A 24,052-nucleotide genomic window follows, 5' to 3' on the forward strand; every position below is an offset into this window, starting at 1 on the left:
ACATAACATAACATTGATTGTAGGAATTTTTGTGGAACGGGTATTTAGCTCTGTATCACCAGTTTTTAGAATAAAAGATTTGAAAAAGGGATTCAAACTTTAATAATCTGACTTATGGAACATATATTTCAGGAGAAATGGAAACCTCTTTAGAAGGCTGTAAATTGGACGAATACAAATTGTGTGGAGTTCATTGACAGTTTGACAAGAGGACAGATGACTTTACCCTACCAACCTAGTAAACCGGTATGATTTAGGGTGAATGAAACCGATATTAAAATGTGACATTTTTCACATTCAGAAAGTACTAAAATATCACCATAAATTATTAAAAATATATTTCTATATCTATTTATTATTTCATATTACAGTTGTTGTTGATTTATTGGAAATTGTTTCTGTATCCAGCAAAATATGTTTCTAGTTCACCTAATATATATGTACATTGCACATGCCATTGTACATTGCACAAACCATTGTATATTGTCATACTATTGTACATTGCACACATCATTGTACATTGCATATACCATTGTACATAGCAAATGACATGGTACATAGAACAAAGCATTGTACATTGTACTTTGCCATACCATTATGCATTGCACACACCATTGTACATCGCACAAGCCATTGTACATCGCACAAGCCATTGTACATCGCACAAGCCATTCTACATTGCACATACCATTATGCATTGCACACACTATTGTACATTGCACAAGCCATTCTACATTGTACAAGCCATTCTACATTGTACATACCATTGTGCATTGCACACACTATTGTACATTGCACAAGCCATTCTACATTGCACAAACCATTCTACATTGCACATACCAGTATACAAAGCATTGTACATTATGTACATTATGTACATATTGATTTCATTATTCTTTCAAGAAGGGTCTGTACATGGAATTGGAAACTTATGATATCATTGTATGATTTATAGGCATCTTTATTCAAATTTTGGTGTGTGTGTCTGACAATATTGCACTTGCATCACAATATATATATTCTTATCATTCTATGACGAATACCCCTAGTGATGTAAAATATCCTCACTTCTTCGGCATACCTGATTTCACTCTTCGAGCGGGCTTGTCAATCACTAGCTATATAAAGTATGTTCACTCCCCCAGAACACCTGATTTCCCTCTTTGAGCGAGCTTGTCAATCACTAGCTATATAAAGTATGTTCACTCCCCCAGAACACCTGATTTCCCTCTTTGAGCGAGCTTGTCAATCACTAGCTATATAAAGTATGTTCACTCCCCCAGAACACCTGATTTCCCTCTTTGAGCGGGCTTGTCAATCACTAGCTATATAAAGTATGTTCACTACCCCAGAACACCTGATTTCCCTCTTTGAGCGGGCTTGTCAATCACTAGCTATATAAAGTATGTTCACTCCCCCAGAACACATGATTTCCCTCTTCGAGCGGGCTTGTCAATCACTAGCTATATAAAGTATGCTCACTTCCCCAGAACACCTGATTTCCCTCTTCATGCGGGATTGTCAATCACTAGCTATATAAAGTAATCCCACTCCCCCAGAACACCTGATTGTCAATCATTAGCTATGTAAAGTATCATCTCCCCTCAAAAGCTCCTGAGGTCCGAAGGGTGTTGTCAGTAATGCATACTTAAAGATGAGTTCCCTTATTTTCATTTATGAAAATAAAAATGCTAATACTTCTATGAATAGAAAGTAGAGGTGCTCTAATGACTTGGAAAAATACCAGTTTGTCCATAATTCATAATCAGCTAAACTAGAAAAGAGTTACCAGCAGAATTCGAATGAGTGACCGATCAAGAAAGGTCAAAAAGTCTTTTTTTTGTTTATCCAGACTGTACATAGATGGCTATTTACGATTGGTTAAAACTCTCGATTATATGCAATAAGAACATAATGATATGATTAAGAATACATGATAATTCATTAGAAACACCAATTAGTCAAATAGTTTGCTTAATTTGACACTAAAAATAAGGAAACTCTTAAAACCTCTTTAATGTAGACAAATCCAATATTAACATTTAAATGATTTTATTGAACCCTTCATTTTTTGGGCTCTGTAGTCACACTCTGAAGATGCTATACTTCCCAGTAGCTTTGCTCGATCTGCTTTATAATGACCATCCATTATATAATAAGTATATTCAACACAGATTAAATTCATTAGGCAAACATGAGGCAATAAAAAATTTCAGTTCATTTTCATGGGAGATCTTCCAATTTATTATACAAAGATGATATACACTTTACACAAAGATGGTGGATTAAAAAGATAAAGTGATATTCTGGTCTCGAAAGATCTGGATTTCAGGATCGAACTTAATTTACTATACAAACATGATATAAAATTAAAACAAAGATGGTGGATTTCAAGGACAAAGTTATAATCTTTTTTTTTTATGGGAGATCTTAATCAAATCTATAGTATACTTGTCCAAAGGAAAATAAACTTTACACAAACATGACGTATGGTGGATTTCAGATTAGATTTGGACAATTGCTGATTTACCAACCCCTAAATAAAATATGTCTTTAATGACGTCAGTGTGTAAGTTGAGGTTGTATTCCGGAGTAGTATTTAAAACCTTTTAAAACACTAAATACCACTATGTAGCCACGGAAGCTCTTGGAATGGTAAACGTTGGCCTGTCGTCTTTAAAATGTAGGTTATCGACCTTCGATTGTCTGTTGCGTATGTAACGTACGCTTAACAGCGTCACTGTTATCATAATCAGTACAAGAACCACAGACAGAGTGACAATAACAGCTAAAACCTCTGTTAACTCGAAACAACTGGTTGGCGATGAATCTTAAATTAGAAATACAATCAAGTGTATATTTGGCAAATCTATGCATTGGACGATTAAGATGTTAGTACAAAATGCATAAATGACTGGTTTTCTGATGTCTCCAAAGTAACCTAACAAGTTTCCTACCACAGTCCTGTTTTACCGATGTTAAAGATTTAACTTTGGATAGCGCAACCGAAAGAATTGCTTTACGTTCAATTAAGCTATCCCACACTTGGTGGGACGACTATCGACAGGGCATAGACATACTGCAAACTCCTTTCACAACAAATTCTGTCTTCAGGAAAGAAGTCCAACCATGCCATCAAAAATCTAGCATGGTTTCTCTAAGCCACAAAGAACTGTAGATGTATTGTAAAAGATGGCGGTAACTAATAATGCTTTCAGACTAATGCTTTCAGATTAAAGTTAAACTATCAACCGTTCTTCGAGTCATCTGAATGCCATCTGTTAAACTAAAGCTGCTTTAACTTGTATCTGGCTTTAACAGTAAAGCTTAGCTTGGTCGTAGGAACATTACTGACTAACATCAAGCCGGATGTGTCACAATGCGCATGCTTTCCGACAACTTCCGAGATAATTTCAAAGCTGGCTTTACCCTTTTCTTTTTTCACAAGGATCGAAGAACGGTTGATAATTAAACTGTCTGAACTAGTCGTATGCTATTAGGCTTTGCCCCCTACCGTCATTATATGACAAGTTGTTGAGTTGTTCTCTTGATAAGCATTGATCAGCTTCGTCTACACTGGAATCAAGATTTGTCCCGTCAGTAATAATCAGTGAACGCATCACCTGTTTCCTCACAGTAATGGTATCTCGCTTGCGACGAGTTGATATCGAATCTGTTATACATTGCTGAAACGACGAAAATGATTTGTTATTACTATGCAGCATTATCTATTTTCCCACCATATTTTCTTAAAATTTGTCTAGTCCTTAAGTAAGACTCAATGTTCATATAATTCATTCCATAAATTAACATTGTCATTACCTTTTCGCATTTAGTATCACCATCCTTGCAAGCCATAACGATACATCTGAAATTCACTTGATTTGATTTTATGAATTTAAAGGCAGTTATTTTGAAAGTGACTATTGAATCATTTCCACTTCTTTCTGGTTCTCCGGATGCTTCGTCAGAAATCAGTTGCTCCGCATCCTTGGTTCTGCACCTTGAAAGATAAAAAAGTTCAGGAAGATTCAAAAAACCGATGGTATCAGTATCCATATCATTTTTATTCATTAACAAGGTAACGACGAGCAGCAGTTGGGAATAATTACGTCTTCGGATTTTACAACCAGGTTTCATCTGTTAGTGATGTAGGTATTGTCGTTCGGAAGAGACAAAACACCGAGGCCCCATGTGCTAAATGCTGTTTAAGTTAAATCTTCAGTTGGAAATTGAAAAAAGGGTTAGCTAATGCCGTTGTTCTGGCAGACACTTGCACATTGCACATGTCCGTCCAAAAAGTAGGGCGTAAAACATTCATTCAATTAATTTCCATACATCGTAGGCCCTTAAACGTACGCAGTATCATGCGGTATTGATTTAAAAACCAGGAGAGGAAACTTTGGCTGTTAAGTTCAATATGGTTTGACCTACCCATTAGATACTAATGATAAAGAATTCCCCTGGTTGGTTTCAGCAACACAACTTTCTAATCTAATAGCATTAAGATCTGAAACAAATCAATTTCTAGAAACATTACAAGAGCAGTTTTGTGTTTCGTTTTTGCAGTTTCCCCACACCCAATGAGCTAATCTATATAACAGATTTTCCAAAAAGGAACTGGACGATGAAATCCGAACTTTCACATTGATGAGCTGATGACTTTAGTCAACGTCATCGAATAACACTTCGTTAATACATCTTTTCTTAAAGGATTGTAAAGAGGTTTTCTAAATTTGTTATTTGCGCCGGGAACACGAATAGCATCAATTTGCACCTGTAAGTAAATTTTCAGTAAGACGTCTGTGGGTCCTACTATTTTAAAAAAAAAAAGTTTGATGATGTCACTCGTGAAATTAGCTTTAAAACATAAGACACTTCGCAATTAGTAACATTATCAAATACTTAAGTTCAGTGGAATTCATTGAGTCAGACTGCCCATTATTTGTATCCAAGTACGTATATTGACAGTTAAAAACTACTAACACCTAGGCTGATGAATCTGTTTTTGGAAGTCTAATGTCCCTCCGCACCCTGAATTAAGTCAAATAAGAATTAAATAACTATATTACCGCTTTGTGTAGACAACTGAAATTGAAGGGAGACAACGTCACCTAATTTTACACTTTTTTTCTCTGTATTATTGGTAAGCAATTTGAATTCTATTGGACTAAATGTTTCTTCTACAGATCCTGTAGATTTCAAATCACTGAAATAGAAACAGAACAAATGTCATAAAGGAAGTGATATATTCTTTTTTTTTAAACAAAATCATTGTAACTAGCTCAGTTCTCCGTTTTTTTTTTATATATTCGTAAACTGAAAGAATATAAGCATTTCACGTTATTTCATATCCTATAGTTACTGAACGCAGTCTTACAATTTTCCACGTGCCGTTTTTTATTAGCTTTTATTTTTAAAATAGCCACTTCAGTTAGGAGTGACAAAAGTTTAGTCTAATTTAAGTTAGACTGACGGATATATATTTTATGTCCACGTTTGTTTTAGAGCATGTTTGTACCAACTAAATGGTAGCTAACAACTATTTCGTAGGACGTAGTGGGTACGAGTAATTGAATATATACATGTGTGCGTATATAAAAATCAAATGAATGATTTTATTGAGTAAATAGTAATTAAGCTAATTACCTTCCATAGTTGCTTAATTCAACATCGCTAGAAATAGAAATCTGGCCACCGGTTTGAATGAAACATTTCGCCGTAATTAATTCATCCAAACTTGTTACCAATAATTTATTGTATGCTGTTACTATCTTAAATTCATATACTCCCATAGTATCCTAAAAGGCACATACATTAGTGCATTGGCAATTCTAATGGACCTTAGAGAAAGCGGAAGTCATCGTAGAGAGTGGTGTTTCTTCCGGGGGGGGGGGGGGGGGGCTATGGTTAGGGTAAGAGGATATGCCGGTCAAATTTGTTCCCATGTTATATGGCCCACCCTCGAAAATTTTGTGACCCCGGCACGGCCCCTCACCTAACCTAAATATTGTTTATAATAATAGATTTACCACATCTAAGGATGTGAGTCATATGAAAGCTTTTCAGTGCGCAAGGAAGAACTCTATTAAGTTGTTATCAGACATAATTATCATATCTTCATGAACAATCTACTAGCTAGTTGCCAAGACCCACGTGAAGGTAACAGTATTGTTTGACCAAGTATCAACTGCTTGCTGAACAGAAAAAACCGTAGATTATATTATAAAAGCCTGATCTTGTACTCACATTTACAGATATTTGTGCATCTCCACATGAATTGTTGTAAGGGAGATATTGGGCAAGGCCTTTCCAGCCCGGATCAGCACCCTGTACTTGGTTCGCGGGAATATTCACCAAATTGCAAGATGCATTATTCTGAAGCCCGAACACGAATATGTTTCCTTGGAAAGTACCATGAGGATTGACATTAACTACCATTCCACTTTCATTACATTTCACTGACACTGGAAAAATATAAAAAAAAAGATAAGTAGGTCAAGAAGATGAAGATGCTACCAAAACGTTTATGACATCTTTTTAAGACATTCATATTCCCGAATAAAGAACGGCTACTGAACTTAAATGTAGGTTTACTTCTTACTGTTCTGGTTTAGCTGGCTCTACATGGCAGCAAAAACTGGGATGCTGTTGGTTTCAAAGTTACAGAAGTTTGAATTTTTGGACATAATTAAACCCAATTTGCTCAGTTTTTACGCCTCTGGGCTAATTAAGTCGGATCACACCACGCGGTTTTGCCATGTTAGGAAATGTACTTAGGTAAACAACTTTTGGATACCTAAATGTTCCATTCAGTCCTAACAAACAAGTACGTTTTGACATTTTAGCTGTCTCTATCGGTCAAATTTCAGCAATACGGTTCCGTTACCTCTTTTGAATTGGCAAAATGGACCATAATAATCAGTAGTACAGTAACAACCAACTGTAGAATCCTTCTTAAAACACGATCCTCCATTCTGGCAACTTTCAGTACATTCATTTGATAAAGTTTCTGTAAATAATTTATTAGTGCTGAATAAAAGCATTGCAAAACAACCCAGGTAAAGTGATCCATTCAAACGGCTGAAGAAAGGAAAAAATAAACAACAGTAGAATAAGAATTGGGATCTTCAAGGATACTGTCTTCCAGTTCGTTGCTCTTTCTTGATTGATCCACAATCCGTTCCGCTGGGTCTTTCACACATCGGCCTACAGTCCAAACCGCATTTCGAAGATTACACTGAATCTAAGAATGTATTTTAGTGTTTTGTGAGTTAGTAAAGACACGTTACCTGCATTTAAACCACAATCATATCCTGATCCAGTAGTACATGTACAAGTTCCATTTGCTTCACATTTATTACCATCGTCCGTGCATCCTACCCCAGTTCTTAGACAGACAAAGTCCCCAGATGTCGTTCCTAGAAAATACAAAAACCTTAAAGTTGGGTTGGGATGAAAAACCAAACGCACAACCTGCAATAAAATAAGGCAATGGATTAATAAAATACATACAGCAGATGAATCACAGGTATCAACCCTCTGCTCCACTTTTACCGCAATAAACAACAACAAGTTTAATGAAACCATTGGGCGAGCTATCTTTTTATCTTATTTCACAACAGAACAGAAGACAAAATACCAAACAGTTCCAAATCGCTTTTACAAATTTCTAAATTTAGCATTGTTCCATCCTAGACCTGTACATTTTGGAGAATTGAACTCTCCCTTCCTCAAAACTGTTTCAGAAGCCAAGGACCCCAAGGACTTTAGAGTGGCATAGAAAAAATAGTGTTCCGCCTACTGTATAGCCGCACTCCAACCTGAAGTTTCAGGGATCAATCCCGGAATAGGTCGCGATAATACCTTTGACTTTTTCATCCCGGTTTCCCTCTGTCAGTGATGCAGGTTTGAGTGATTGACATGGACAAAATGTCTAGTCGTTTGGATGGGACAATGAACCGAGGTCCCGATTGCTACAGACTGTGCACGTTAAAGATTCCTCAACAAATGGAAATCTAAAAAGAGTAGGTTAATGCCGCAGTCCTGGCAAATTTCCCTTATATAGCCAATATATTATAACATTACTTACCTATTGTATATACGACACCGAACAGAAATAATTGGTACCTCTTATACATACTACTAATAATGGTAGCGGAAACTGAAAAAATAAAAGAAAAAAATAACATTAAACGACCACATGGAACAGACAATCCAAGCATTTGTTCATGAAAATATCCAGGCTATTTTGCCTGAAACATATCACATTTCCGTACACTTATTATCATCGATATCCATAAAATTAATCTGAAAATCTATTCATACCCTCAAATAAATGTCAGTGTGTCCAAAATGTAATGGAGTTTTACGTCCCACTTTTCTGCACCTTGTAAAAAAAAACCTTTCTCAAAATAGAGAAACGAAAATTATCAAACCCGGTTAACTTGTTTCGACCTTCCAGAAAAGACCATTCAAACTGATGAAGCTGAAAGTCTATATGGGTTGCATTGGAACTATGTTAAATTAAATATCTTGAAAGTCAAATTGATTTGCAAGTAATACATTTCAGTTGGTTCAAATAAATATATACACAGATTTTTAATATATTCATACTTTAATTTTACTATCCTGATTGAAGACAAAATAATCACTATACGCGTCAATCTCATTTGAATTTCTATACGGAATGTAAATAGGTAGGCTCTCATTAAATTGATAAAACTATTTGATTTAATTTGTAATCAGCGTAAGATGTTTGTAAACAGAAAACCATCCGGGACATTGGCTAAGTTGGACGGACAGAAAGGACTTGTTGATCGTGAATTTTATTTTTAATAATCGTCTAGCGATTTCTAGAATTCATTACAAAGTAAGTCCTTCATTATATAAATTTGATAAAAAAAAGTCTTCATGTCTTACCTTATAACAAGATTCCTTATAACATTTTAATCTTACGTAAAAACAAATTCAATACAACAAAGGTGGGTCATAACTGGAATGAGTCAATCGTTTCATGCAGAATCCATGATAGAATTAGTCCGAAACCAGGTTACTCTTTCCTGACTCTGATAACTGCACTAGACATAGATGTGTCAGATGGCGGTCATTCAAGAGTTAAAAAAATTATATCTACGTGTATTTACAATTACGATAAAAAAAATATTTATGATTTTTACGTGTCTGTTTACGAGCTATCTCTGATCTCAGAGGGGAATCTCCGCCAATCTCTGACCATTTCAGTGAATTTATCTGGTATTTATTTTTGGTATTTAATAGAAAGAAATATTTTGAACTATATCGGTCATTTCCAGTGTTGTTTTCATAGAAACGTAAATATTATTAATTGAGAAATAATGAAAAATAAAACTTCAAGAAATTATTCGGATTACAGTTTAAATACTTCAAGCTGTTACCCGCAGTATGGTGGCTTTAAATCGATTCTTTAATCCACAGATTTACATTTATTTAACGTTTAAATTCGGTTAAATTAAAGGGACAGATTCGCCATTTTCGGGTTTGATTTTGATCTTGAATATATATAATTAGTCGTCAGAAGTACTAGAAATGTACAAACATCGCACGAAGGAATTTCACTTTCTATTTCAATATATGTCTTTTCTATATATTCCAGTCTCAAGAAAAAGACGAGTCGTCATTTTATCTTTCAAACTCGGATAATTGACACACGTGGATTTGAAGGCTCAAATTGTGACGATGAGAGGTGCTCACTAATACGTTAAGATTTCCGTTTCTGATACTTAAGTACGATTGGCCCAACAGATGGCGAATCAGCCCCTTTAAAACAGATATAGACATCATTTATAAAATAAAATTGTTATTCAACATCATTTTTTTATATCAAGTCCGCAAATGTAATTTACCTTTGAACAATTTTTTGAGAAGGTTCTGTGAAGATTCAAATGTCCATTAACCGAGACACTACGTACGAGTAGATTGATCCCAGTTAGAGAGGCTTAAAGTCCGCTAATGTCATCTACCTTTAACTAACTTTTAGACATTAATATATCAAGATAGTACCTACGAATAGATTGTTCTCGGTTTTCTTTGGAGAGGATTACATGGGAAAATCACACAGTGGTTTGTACCTCGCCCATCATATCTCGCCCTAACCTTTCCTCTGACGTATGAGATATCCGCATGTTTAGGGCCAGACTTAAAATGTCACTTTATATGTGAGTTATTCCGATCAATTTTTGACATAATGTTTGGCATAACGTTTGGAATCTATGCAAAGCTGATACAAGCAAGACACTTCCGGATATTTACGAATTAATGTCTCTATGTCCCCCATTGTACCACAATACAGTCGAGTTGTACGAAGAAGGGAAAAGCTTACCCCCTGGACTGTATTGTGGTACCGTCTTTTGGGACACAAGAACTTTATAGAATATCCGGTATTTTCAGAATAAAAGAAAATGTACTTTATAGAAGGATAAACCTTTCTGCATATTTTAACTCTGAAAGTGATACAGGTATAATAAAGTTGTAATATAATCATAATAACGATATACTGTATGTTGTGGAAAAAAAGAGTGCTAAAAAGTGTGCAGTATCAGATACGTCACAATCTTAATTAACAATGAGTCGTATGTTCTGGAAGAAAAATATTTGGAAATATTATTTTAGCCTTGAGCACTATCAACGTAAGTAAATTGTAAATACGGCCATAAAACGGAACCATAATCTGTGTCAACTATGTAAATGACTTCATGGCAGATTTTTGACAGCGGAATTCACAGAGATGTCCTCCCAGATCTAGATTAGTTTTAATAATGGTATTTGTCGTTTTATGATCGGATTCAAAAGGAACAATATTTACAGACACAAGTTTGCCATCCGTTTGACCAACTATATTTCAGTCTCAGAAACGGGAATAATTTAGCTAAGCTTATCAGTAATAGTGTTCACAGCCAACCGACGAAATTTGAGCCCTCAAATCCATGTGTTCAGATGTAACCGCTGGAAATGGAAAATTTGTCCCTTTAAAAACATTTAGTTCAAGTAGAAAAAAAATACTCTGATGCAGCATTAACCTCCTATTTTTGTGGGATCTTTAACGTGCACAGCCCTAAGCACATGGGGCTTTGGTTTTTTGTCCACAGCCCTTAGCACATGGGGCTTTGGTTTATTGTCCAATTCCGTGTCAGCCCCTCTTACCTGCATCACTGACAGGGGGAAACCGGGTTGAAAATTCCGAAGGTATTATCTCGACCTATGCCAGGATGGATATGCAGATAAGGAATGTCGTATCCTAAACAAACGCTTTTATTTATCTATTTTGAAGAAGAATCTATATTTTGGGTTAAATTCTTTTGATAGACATCGGAATGAGTTAATCCATCATCAATTCTTGGATTTAGGTCAAGTCTAATGGCATGGGATGGCACAATACCCTGTATGAATTCATGTTGTATTTGCAACCAACTAATTGAATATTATGATACATGAATAATTTTCTAGAATTTTTTATATACAGAGGTATAGGCAACCATATCTGAATTTAGCATAACAGATTTGAACAGGATTTGTTAGAAATAGTCAAGGAATTGTAAAAAAGGTTTTCTAAAAAAATTCATGTGTATCGGGGACAATGATTGCATCAATTTGCACCATTCCAATTTTTAATCAGACGTCAGTGGTTCCTGCAATTCCACGAACTGTGGTTTCGTGTGGGGCACAGGGACATCACCGAATATGAGGCAATATCTTGATTGACTCATTAATGGTTCAGCTTGGTATAGATACCAAAAGTCACGCCAAATTGGGCCCTTGTCATGGTAAAAATTCTCTAAACCTAGCGACCTAAAATGAGTCGGAGCAACTACCATGAAAATCGACATTATATATCTGACCCTAAACCGAGTCTCGATATCCCAGCCGAATATCACATCGGCTGAACTGGGCAAAGCAGATTGTTCGGGCTAGTTTGTTCCATGTACAACGTTAATTACGTAGGTTTAATATGAGTGACAATACACGAATATACAACGTAATTAAATTGAATTTTATTAAAAATAAAAAGCTTATTATTCAAAAATGATATATATGTACTACAATTATGTTTCTAGCTCACACCCAATATATGATTGACATATATGCAAATTAATTCAAAAATATTTTCAGTTTGCACGAGTATCAGATAAAAAAAATAGAAGAATACTAGGTCAATAAACAAAACAGCTTTTCAACTGACTCAACTTTCAGCTTCCCCAACCGTTACAAGTCATATTTCGTAAAGTAATAAAGGCAGACCTATAGCCAGACTCGATTGCTCGGAGGGGCAAGTAATATATCTAGAGGGGAAATAGTGTATGCTGTTTCAGAAATGAAATTGGTCGGTTGTTAGGTTTTTTTCCGAATGTCCAATCTGCTTTTGCCGGGTGACATTGCCCATTTGTCCTGGTAGCTATGGGTCTGAATAGAGGGTATAACCCTTGTCATTTTGGTATATTTAAAACAGAATATGTGAAGAAAATCACGTAAAACAGTCGTTGCACCCATACGTACTTGGAAATTCGTGTGAGTTAGTTGTAAATAATTCCGGCTTTACTTAAGGTCCGGAAAGTACTTTAATGGGACACTTAATGGGACCTCGAACTAGGAATTTCAATTCCTATTTCTATATTTATATAAGTCTTTTCTATATGTGACAGATTCATTTTAACTTTCAAACGCGGTTAAGTCTGAACAGTTGGATTTGAAGACTTAAATTTCGACGGTGAACTATGAACATTGATGAGGTAAGGTTTCTAAGACTAAACGGATGACGAAACTGCCCGTCATCAACAGAAATGAAGATTGTTACAGTAATGTGGATTCTCCGGATAGGATTTACAAAAACAATCGCGGATGATCACCAGGCGATCAGAATGAAAAAAGCCACCAAAGTAGTTATGGTGACGAAGCTGCATGTCCCAGTAACTTTTACTGAAATTGTGGATGATCAAAATGTAAGTAAGAGATGCTTTTGTCGCTGTGATAAAAGCTCTTTTGTTCAATTCATTCATTGTGTTTCTACATGACAATTTCGAGTTCTATTGGTGCTCTTTGTCATCGTTTATTTTCGTTATGTCACTAGCAAAAACCCATCTCCGTCTATTTATACGTTACTTTTTATATCGACAATAAATAACGGATACGTCACAATGAACTGTTCTGCATAAACGTGTTTGAGTTGCTCTTTATGGTGTGTTGGACTCTTATTTGCTGTGATTTATCTTCATTTATGGCTTTTTGATTAATCTCAAATCCATAACTGACAGCATGAGATTATAATTAATTTACTTATGAATAACATGCGCACGTCTTTTGTTTCCCCTTGTTAGTGATGCAGTGAAAATCATTTTGTTTATCAAGAATTGGGTACATCATAGGTCATTATAAAAATACATTGAGATGTATATTTTTTAACATAATCTTCTTATGTATATGTTTATTTAAAACGCCTGCATGTTGACAGCATAGCGACACGTTAAGGGACACATCCGTGTTTTAAATGTACTTTATTTTCAAATCATTTGTCACTTTACAAAATCAAGATGGAAAACATCTAGCAACTTGTTGTAGTTAGCTTCTTAAAATTTTTTAAGTTCATTAAACGCCAGTGTTAACCATTTTATGATGAAAAACAGTGCATAAACAAAATTTCCATTCAGTTCAATGAACAAGGACCCTGTCACTATTCTACTCACTATTACAAGTTACTAGTGAAATCAGTAGCTCAGTGTCACTAGCTGACAATTATAAATCAGTAGGTCAGTGTCAGTTCAATGAACAAGGACCCTGCACTATTCTACTCACTAGTACAAGTATTACAACTTACTAGTGAAATCAGTAGCTCAGTGTCACTAGCTGACAATTATAAATCTGTAGGTCAGTGTCAGTTCAATGAACAAGGACCCTGCACTATTCTACTCAGTATTACAGGTATTACAAGTTACTAGTGAAATCAGTAGGTCAGTGTCACAAACTGACAATTATAAATCAGTAGGTCAGTGTCAATTCAATGAACAAGGACCCTGCACTATTCTACTCAATATTACAGGTATTACAAGTTACTAGTGAAATCAGTAGGTCGGTGTCACTAGCTGACAATTATAAATCAGTAGGTCAGTGTCATTTCAATGAACAAGGACCCTGTCACTATTCTACTGAGTATTACAAGTTACTAGTGAAATCAGTAGGTCGGTGTCAGTAGCTGACAATTATAAATCAGTAGGTCAGTGTCAGTTCAATGAACAAGGACCCTGTCACTATTCTACTCAGTATTACAGGTATTACAAGTTACTAGTGAAATCAGTAGGTCAGTGTCACTAGCTGACAATTATAAATCAGTAGGTCAGTGTCACTAGCTGACAATTATAAATCAGTAGGTCAGTGTCAGTTCAATGAACAAGGACCCTGCACTATTCTACTCAGTATTACAAATTACTAGTGAAATCAGTAGGTCGGTATCACTAGCTGACAATTATAAATCAGTAGGTCAGTGTCAGTTCAATGAACAAGGACTCTGTCACTATTCTACTCAGTATTACAGGTATTACAAGTTACTAGTGAAATCAGTAGGTCAGTGTCACTAGCTGACAATTATAAATCATTAGGCCAGTGTCAGTTCAATGAAAAAAGGACCCTGTCACTATTCTACTGAGTATTACAAGAATTACAAGTTACTAGTGAAATCAGTAGGTCAGTGTCACTAGCTGACAATTATAAATCATGTAGGTCAGTGTCAGTTCAATGAACAAGGACCCTGCACTATTCTACTCAGTATTACAGGTATTACAAGTTACTAGTGAAATCAGTAGGTCAGTGTCACTAGCTGACAATTATGAATCAGTAGGTCAGTGTCACTAGCTGACAATTGTAAATCAGTAGGTAAGTGTCACTAGCTGATAATTATAGTTCAGTAGATTAGTTTCACTAGCTGACAATTATAAAACCGTTAAATGTAAATAATTGGCCAGAGTCACTAACCAACAATTGTAAAGCATCGGTTCAATGTCACTACATCGCAGTCGTATTTATGATCACCCACCTATCAGATATTCAATAATGTTAATGGTCTCCTGTGTATCCCCTTATCACCGATCTTATCTAAAGATGAATGGAAATCCAAGATGGGGGCACTTTATATAAGATAAACGTATTTGAGTGGTTTAGATGTATGCAATGTACATGTTATCAAGAAAATAGCGTTTTAAATACTTTCATGTCAGGTGTATTGGCGAATACAGAAACAAATTCCAACAAATCAACAATAACTGTACAGAACCCTACCATGAAATTATAAATAGATATAGAAATATATTTTTAATAATTTATGGTGATATTTTAGTACTTTCTGAATGTGAAAAATGTCACATTTTAATATCGGTTTCATTCACCCTAAATCATACCGGTTTACTAGGTTGGTAGGGTAAAGTCATCTGTCCTGTTGTCAAACTGTCAATGAACTCCACACAATTTGTATTAGTCCAATTTACAGCTTCTAAAAGGGGTTGCACTTTCGCCTCCCTTTTCACTCATTCCATTGGTCGGATATTTAAATTTCGGGGAAGGGGGGGGGGTTTGATTCTCCCAAATGTACAGGCCTAGGGTGGAGCAGACACTTTATTTAGAAATTAGGATTAAGGGTCTTGATATTGGGTTTTCTTCTGTTCTTATTCTGATCTGAAATTAGAAAAAAAGTATTAGAGAAGTATAGTATCTGTTATGTACTGATTGTTTTTAGTTTACTATGAACAATATTATCATTTAAGTTCTTATTTTTTGAATATGCAACTATCATTTGAGTCCCTTTTCAAACCTTTAATTCAAATATATGCCTTGAAGTTGTTAACGTATTATTACGATTGCGTCTTGAACCTAAAGTTCCATTATTAAATGTTCACAGCTCACCGTCGAAATTTGAGCCTTCAACTCCATGTATGTCAAGAATTATCCACTTTTCAGAGTTAAAATGACGCCTCTATATATAGAAATAGAGAAATGAATTCATAGTTTGAGGTATTTTTGAAGGGATTATGCGATATTCGTACATTTCTGGTAATTCTGAAGACTATTTACATGTACTCAAGACTCAAATCAACCCAAATATGGACTTTAAGGTCGTTCGAAGTCTATTTTCGAAAATCTAGAAAATACTATAAATCTATATCTAAGCACAAGGGTTCTCTCTAGAGTTGGTCGGTTGCATTACCCCCCTTCCTATAAATCCTTATTTTTTGTGATTTTTCTCTTATGCTCTCACTGCAATCATTTTCATGTTGAAGAATATACTCTGACTAAATAACAACCTCAATAATTATTGTCCAAAAATCTTTTGCTAGCGTGCAAGGAACCTCACCCCCCCCCCCCCCAAAATGTCAAAAATATACCCCAATTAGGGTAATTACCCCCAGAATAAAAACCCTGCCTTAGCAGATATGAATGACGTTTAACTGACGTTTAAAATTGACTTAATGAAAATTTTCAGATGCCATTTCCAATTGCTGATCTCTTTTAGACAGACAATAAAATAATTCGGAAATTAATTCGGAAATCACATTGGTTGGTGAGTAGTATCATTTTCTTGATGATATATATATATAAATTCAACCTTTGTCTCTACAGGTCTGTTGGAAGTAAAACAACACTTAACAAATTCTTATTTTTATTATAGATGTCACTTAAAAAAGAAATTTGACAGAGGCGAAGTTTTCAGATTACTTTAGCTATCGAACTATTTTTATGTGACTATTAAATTCAGTAATTCTTTCTCCAGGTATTACTGCAAATGATTTATTAGCGGTTTGTAAGACATTTCAGTTGACGCCTAAATATTGCTGAAATTTGGATCCATACTTTGGCTCGAATTTTTTTTACATAAAGTTATTAAAAGCATGTTTACTGAAGCAAGAGCCTTATTCTCAAATCTTAACTCGGAATGATTTTAGTGTTCCAGTCATCTGATTGGTCAATAATCAAAACTGGTTTTAAACTTAGCTTTGTTATCCAGTCAGGTTACCTAAAAATATCTAATATCTTAAAATCTGGATTTTTAAGTTTTGGAGAATCTTTAAAAAAACTGGAGGTAACTTTAACGGATGATTGAAAATCACCTTTATAAGTAAACCACCGTGTTATTATGGCAATTTGAGTCCATAGCACTCAATCATTTAGCGGATTTTTATTCTATTCGCTATGGGATAAGCTTTCCCATCGCATTTAATCAACCTGCGTCTTTTGAATAAAATCGGTGAATGTCACAAGTCGTTACAGGTGGGGCAAGATTTTAAAATGTTTGATTTGTGATAAACACCTTTTTCTTACAATATTTACTGCAGTTTATAACCAAGTGAAGGTAAATCGTCATGTAACTACGTCAGTTAGAAGTTTTGATAGCGTGAATACCATTTAAAGGCGTCTGACAATCGACCAAAAAAAAAAGTTTGCCCCTGGCTATTGAGATTCCGTCTCGACACTCATATAAACCTGAAAGCCTGTCAAATAATGCATCATATTTTTAGAAATCTTTAAACCAAACACCTCTTCTGACTTATCAACAGCGATATTACAGAGTGCTTGATTTTTTAATGGTAAGTACAGATTTACTCTTTCTTATTGAATTACATTTGAAATTGGTAAAAACTTTTTAAACTTGTAATTTGTATAAGTTAAGAAAACCAAAATTAATTCTTTATAGATGGGTTTCCTTATTTTTTAGTGTCAAATTAAGAAAACTATTTGATTAATTGATATTTCAAATGAATTACCATTTCTTCTTAATCATATTATTATGTATTTAATGTATGTACAGTCTGGATACAAAAAAAATATTTTTTGATCTTTCTTGATTGGTCACTCATTGGAATTCTGCTGGTAATTCTCTTCTAATTTAGTTTATTATGAATTAATCATTGACATGTGAAACAAACGAGTCATTAGAACACATCTATTTTCTATTCATATAAATATTAGCATATTCATCTTAATAAATGAAAATAAGGGAACCCATCTTTAAAGCAATATGAATGGTCCACGAATGAAGCTTTTCTTGGTCCATGTATCGGTATATCACTATAAAAATGAGGAAATGTTAATGTACCAACTGGTACCACCAGGGGATGCAAAAGTCTTATACTGGTCAATGATTTTGCTATGTAATTCAATTAATGTCTGAATTGATTCTAATTTTAGATGCATACCTTTTTAAGGAGATTATGTGTGGTGGCGCTTTGTTTGGGTAAGTTATTTTTTCTACAATAATTTTCAAATTCATTTTTACACGTTGCTTGACTTTTTATAATGTTGCTTATTCATTCAAAATATATTCTCTAGTTTACGTAGGTGTCAATATTAACTGCATAGTCTATACATTTTGTTTACGGTACGATACGGTACGACCTTCTCCAACACGACAAATCGAAATAGCAAAATCTATTTTCTGGCGTGTTGTTTCATGTCATCCGCTTGGTTTTTAATAAACGACATTTTAGATTGTGGTTCAATTTTTCTTGCCGTTTCAGCCAATGTTGAACAGACGTATCTGTGGCGTGTCATGCCGCAATGTTTTGTACCGTGTTGTGTCGTATTTGGTGTATAAAGGCCTTAAGTGTCCAAGAACGCTTTCACTTCATAAGAAATTGCAATATAATTCAATGCTTGGGTGAAAGGTGATTGCTTATGAATGGGATATTAAGATAATTGGACACCTTCTTAAGGCGTTTATAAACCATATCCGACATGACATATTACGATACGATACGACGCAAGACAACAAGACCTCTTAATACAAACCCATTGACTGGCAAAACAGTAGTATTATAAAATATTGCTGTAGTGTGTGCGTGTCATACGTAATAATGTCATATATAATTGATAATTTATATGGAAGATATGGAAAAACACGACAGAAAATAAAATTAAAATTGTAAGTTTTCGGAATACTTTTTGTTGTGTTGGTTCAGACCGTAGCCAATATAGTTGTGCAATTTATATTTTTCCATTTGTTTTTCGTGTCATAACTTGTCATTTCGGATCTGGTGTATAAGCGCATTTTGTTTTTGAAAATGAACAAAAGAAAAATACAGTTGAGTGTGTATATGAATTGAATTATTAATATACTTTGATTAAATTATATCTAGGGTATATCAAGGCGTCAGCTGATTTTGACTGTAGAAGAACATCTCAAAGCTGTGTGACAGGTACTTGTAATGATGTAAATGGAGATTGTGACTGTCCTACTGATGCTAATGGTGTGGCTACTCACAGAAACGCAGATTGTGGTCTTGAAATTGGTAGGGGTAATTTTATTTTTTTTACCGACTTGACAAACCCCGTCGCATATATGCCATAGAATACGATATATGTAGTTTAATGTTTTAAGATTAAGAGCTATAACTAGCGATTGCTTTGGGAACTTTAGACTTGAAGTGGTTGTTTGTGTAACGCCCTAGAGTTTGTTTAAACTTTACAAAAGCTATTCAAAAGCTGTTGAAAGGTGACATATGACTTGTTGTTGAAAAATTGGACTATGCAAGTTGTAATATTCTCTTATTTGTTACAGATTTCCTCTTCCTGAAAACCATTCAATATATTTCTTTTGTTCATGCGCTGATAATCCATCTGTCTTGCATCGATCTCATTAAAGAATACTATTTTCAGCTAAAGTAGTTCCTACAGCATTATGTGGTCCACCATGCTTGAATGGAGGTGAATGTTATGAGCCGACAGTAGGTACCTACATGTGTATGTGTCCAGAAGCCTTCTATGGAAACAAGTGTGAAAATCCAAGAAGTAAGTCATCGGTTTTCTGTACTGTTCTGTATGCGGTGATTCGAGTTTACCCAATTAATGTGCCACTCCTATATACATGTACATCATCTTGTACCTGTGTTGTTGATTTCATTTTACAAGCGCAATCATCAATCATTTCAGCATTTTAGAGAGTGAAACTCGAAACTCGCTCTCTGTCCTTTAAAAGCCACTACCATTGAATAACTGTCTCCCCCTCAATCGACTAAACAGCTTTAGACTCGTAGTTCCCACCATTATATTAATACTCTCGAGGGATTCCAGCAAATATCTGTATGGTAGGTTTCAAATAGTGGGATCAGATAATTATTTTCACTTTGCTTTGTAGGAGAAGAGTGCACCTGATGAGTCTAAATATAATAAATTGGTATGGATCTTCTAGATCTTCTATCTTTTTAATTACAGAAAAAGTCGAGTGTAGTGGTACTGAGATAACCATTAATTATATGCCCATACCCACCTTCAGTGGTGACATCTTCATCTTGGATAATCGAAATACCCCAGAATGTGCTTTTACTGAGGCTAATGGCATGTACACAGCTACATTTACTTATCAACAGTGTGGTGTTACAACTACAAACGACGAACCTAATGTAAGACTTAACATCATTCCTTACTGCCTAATATGATATGATAGCTCAAGCAGTTCATCCTAATTATGTTCCATTTCTATTTTTCATACCAAAACATGTATTGACACCTACTTTTCTCGTGCTGCCAACTGGTCATGCATAATTATTATATACCATTAAATGTTTTAAAATTAATGGCAGTGTTCGTGGCGGTATATTATTGACCATTTTCAGAGAGAATATCGTAAAGTTTGATATTGATAATGATAGTGTAATTTATGACCATCAAATGTAACTCACATATCGGGTAACTGTCAAACATTGGAAATCGCCTTGCATTTAATGAGGTATCACGTGAGATGAAGGTATGATTATATAAACTCTTTATTTTTTAGGCTGGAGATACATCCTACGAAATATCAGCTGCAGTACGATTCAATGCAAATATTGAAAGAGCAACTGATATGAAATTAACAGCTAAATGTGTAATTGACGGAACTGGACAAAGCAATTTGAACGACAACATTGGAACAGTTTCAGTAGATCAACGGTTAGAAATGTATTTCAAAGCAGCTGCATGAATTGCTTTTTGAAACTTTATATATATAGTTTATGTCTGTATCATTCATTCTCGTACCCAGAATTTAATTTCAATCAAAATCACTAATTCAGAATAAAGCCTTTGAAAATGTGTATTCCTAAGAAGCACGAAAGGTACAGAATACACTTCGCCAATATTGAATGACTCAATATCATCATTGATTAAATGGGTACCAGAATGTAACGTGATTATATGTTGGTAGAAGTATTGACTATTGTTATACTAATATCATTGGTATGTGTAAATTCATCATTTCCAAGATCATCATCACTGCTGTACTAACAACTACTAGCAAATATGGTGATCATCATTACCATCGGTTTACTGTGTAATCAACCATCAGCTTTGATCATAATCTAAATTGGCCAAAAAATTGTAGATGGTTAACATTAAACTCAAGGGAAAAAAACTAATATTTTTTAATTTTATTTTAGGACTGATTTAACCGAAGAAACAGCTTTGACAGAATATCAACCTGTATCATTCCAATTACAAGGTAAAAACGGAAATCCCATGCCAGTACCAGTTAACCTTGGTGATGAATTAAGGATCTACATACCTTTAGCCGATACCGGAAGTAAGTGATATTTGTCCTTCTGTTATTTTGACCTTTAGCAAATGTTATTACATATTATTTTGGAAGTTGAAACACACAGCTCACTTTAACTTAAACGCGACACTCAAAAGATATAGTTTTGCAGCAGTGCCTAAGATTTGGAAGTTGGGATTAACTTTCTGAAACAGTAATATATAGAACAGGGCATTTTACGACTGAACATTACTTTATTGTACGAGTAATTGTATGGATTGAAGGTCGATTAAGTCATGTTACTCGAAGGTTTGATATACTATAAATGGATTGTTAATTTCAGGATACACTAAACTTAAAATAACCGAACTTCAAACAAACAATGGTATGGTTGAACAGGATTTGGTTATGGAAACTTTAATATTTAACGGGTAAGAATTCATAATTCATACTTACTCTTACTCTTACACTTGATATCACCACCAATATCAAATACTTACTCATGATGATGGGAATACACCTTTTGTTCCCGTTTCAAAATCCCAGCGCAGGAGAGGGAAGAAATTTGGCCTGATATTAATTAGACTCTTACAATGAACATTTAACACTGAATTACGATCTCTAAATCGACCTCATCAATCACCCTCCCTCCCTCCAACCATATTCTTACTATGCACTTACATCCAGTGGCGGAGCCAGCTTTATGTCCGAGGAGGGGAGGGCGGGGGTGCGAATATCTGAGCTTGCCCGAATTTCTAACCTAGTTATGACACGTTTTCGGGGCTTCGAGGGAGGGGGTGGAGGGGGGGGGGGGGGCGCCACTGCTTGCATCCATCGACATCAATCTAGGTCTATATTTGTTATTTCAGCTGTTTGACAGATATTGGTGAAGCTCTTGTGACCGGAGATATTTCATCAGACCCTGCAATACCAGCTATCATTATCAACTTTATGGCATTTAGACTTCGAGGATCACCACAAGTCAAATTTGACGCCAGGGTCCAAGTTTGTGAAGGTACTGATACATCTTGTGACTCGGTAAGGACTTTAAATCAATATACTCCAATCATTTAAGATTAGCAAGTATTCTAATTGAATATGAATGTTGTTAACATGGTCCAATCAGAGGCTTAAAAGTGAAGAAGAGATGACAATCGAATATATTGACAATCGAAATTTGACATCGAAAATTGGGATTTAACATCCACAATTGAGATTCGACATTTTCACTTTAGATTAGCAATCATAATCGAGATTCGACATCAACAATCAACAATCGGTAATTGAGATTCGAGAATTCTTGTTGTGAGAAGTATTATCTTTATTACAGGTAGTCTGTCCATCACCACCACAATCTGTTCCATCTAATCCACAAAATATTCCACCAGCTAATCCACAAAATATTCCACCAGCTAATCCACAAAATATTCCACCAGCTAATCCACAAATTAGTCCATCAAGTAGTCAAAGAAAGAGGAGAGCTGCTCCAGATAATGAGGTTATTTTACACGAAACATTAACAGTCCTAGATCCCAGATCTAATGAAAAACTGCGACTACCCCACAACAAATCAGGTAATTATTATAACAGCTATTTAATATCCCCCCACCCACACTAGATGTAACAGTATAATCTACTGGTCTTTGATTCGGCAAAAGCTTATATGGTGTCGTATAAATAAATTTCCAGATGATCTTTTTATCAAATGATAACGGTTTTCTTTTCTCAGACATAAAGAGCCAACAAAATGCTGATCCTCAACAATGTTTACAGTCAACAGAAATCATGGTGATGGTGATCGTACTTATTGTTGCTGTTGTTTTGTTGTTGGTGATCACCACATGCTTAGCTGTTAAATTCATGAAACAAAGAGCTGCTCAAGTTAAAATCTACAATCCAGATATGCCTACTGGAAACAATACCGTCCGAATTCCACGTGCTGCATGCTAGAAACAAGTGTCCGGCTTCTGACATTTCACTACAGACAGTACTATTAAAATTTGACATTTAAAAGACGAAAAAGTAAGGTGTAGATTGTTGTGGGTTATTAAATCATACATTATTACCATTATTCTTTTAGTTGAAAAATGATGAAACTGAAGATAATCACCAAACAGATTGTAATAGGTTTTATTCAATTGCTAAAATATTCGATTTGTTGCTTTGACTATTCTTTTATTTGTTGATTAAAACCAAACAGGGTAATTGGCGTAAGATATTTGTAAACAGAAATTAACCATGGTAATTGGTGTAAGAAATTTCCTTTCCGGAAACCGATGGAACATTAGATTATTCAAGAATCTTTATAGGAACAATAAAGAATATGATGGAACCTTCTGGAAGGAACAAGAACTAGAATTCCCTTGAAGATTCATACTTCTAAAATCGTCTTATGGCTAAAAAAAATTGCTTATTTCCATAACATTTTTTTGGATTTTTTTTATATATATATTAGCTTGGAATTTTTGTTGTTAGTATACTTTACTTATTAATGAAAGAAAACGTTACTATATAATATCAAGACTTATTTAC

General features: G+C 34.8%; 3 protein-coding genes across 3 annotated transcripts; 2 read left to right on the top strand and 1 right to left on the bottom strand.

Moving 5' to 3' along the window:
- Positions 1 to 593: 593 nt before the first annotated feature.
- LOTGIDRAFT_88174 (hypothetical protein) lies at positions 594 to 842 on the top strand (the record flags this gene model as incomplete). The annotated part of the gene is made up of 1 exon (XM_009064903.1): positions 594 to 842. A coding segment is annotated over one exon (249 nt), but the record flags the coding sequence as incomplete, so codon positions are not given.
- A 1,382-nt stretch (positions 843 to 2,224) lies between these two features.
- Positions 2,225 to 10,163, bottom strand: LOTGIDRAFT_235547 (hypothetical protein; the record flags this gene model as incomplete). Its single annotated transcript, XM_009064904.1, has 12 exons — positions 2,225 to 2,830; positions 3,515 to 3,686; positions 3,823 to 4,003; positions 4,435 to 4,510; positions 5,073 to 5,209; positions 5,650 to 5,801; positions 6,250 to 6,467; positions 6,890 to 7,012; positions 7,293 to 7,421; positions 8,093 to 8,164; positions 9,180 to 9,252; positions 10,110 to 10,163. 12 exons carry the CDS (start codon positions 10,161 to 10,163, stop codon positions 2,628 to 2,630), a joined length of 1,590 nt encoding a protein of 529 aa, XP_009063152.1. The 3' UTR covers positions 2,225 to 2,627.
- A 2,652-nt stretch (positions 10,164 to 12,815) lies between these two features.
- On the top strand, positions 12,816 to 24,052 carry LOTGIDRAFT_235548 (hypothetical protein; the record flags this gene model as incomplete). The annotated part of the gene is made up of 15 exons (XM_009064905.1): positions 12,816 to 12,974; positions 14,069 to 14,207; positions 15,359 to 15,430; positions 17,025 to 17,095; positions 17,532 to 17,600; positions 18,202 to 18,247; positions 19,149 to 19,301; positions 19,669 to 19,800; positions 20,224 to 20,411; positions 20,786 to 20,940; positions 21,426 to 21,568; positions 21,864 to 21,951; positions 22,390 to 22,558; positions 22,851 to 23,094; positions 23,250 to 24,052. The coding sequence occupies 15 exons, from the start codon at positions 12,816 to 12,818 to the stop codon at positions 23,468 to 23,470; spliced, it is 2,049 nt and encodes a 682-aa protein (XP_009063153.1). The 3' UTR covers positions 23,471 to 24,052.

Source organism: Lottia gigantea, assembly GCF_000327385.1.
Source record: "Lottia gigantea unplaced genomic scaffold LOTGIsca_66, whole genome shotgun sequence".
Classification (NCBI taxonomy): Eukaryota; Metazoa; Mollusca; class Gastropoda; family Lottiidae; genus Lottia; species Lottia gigantea.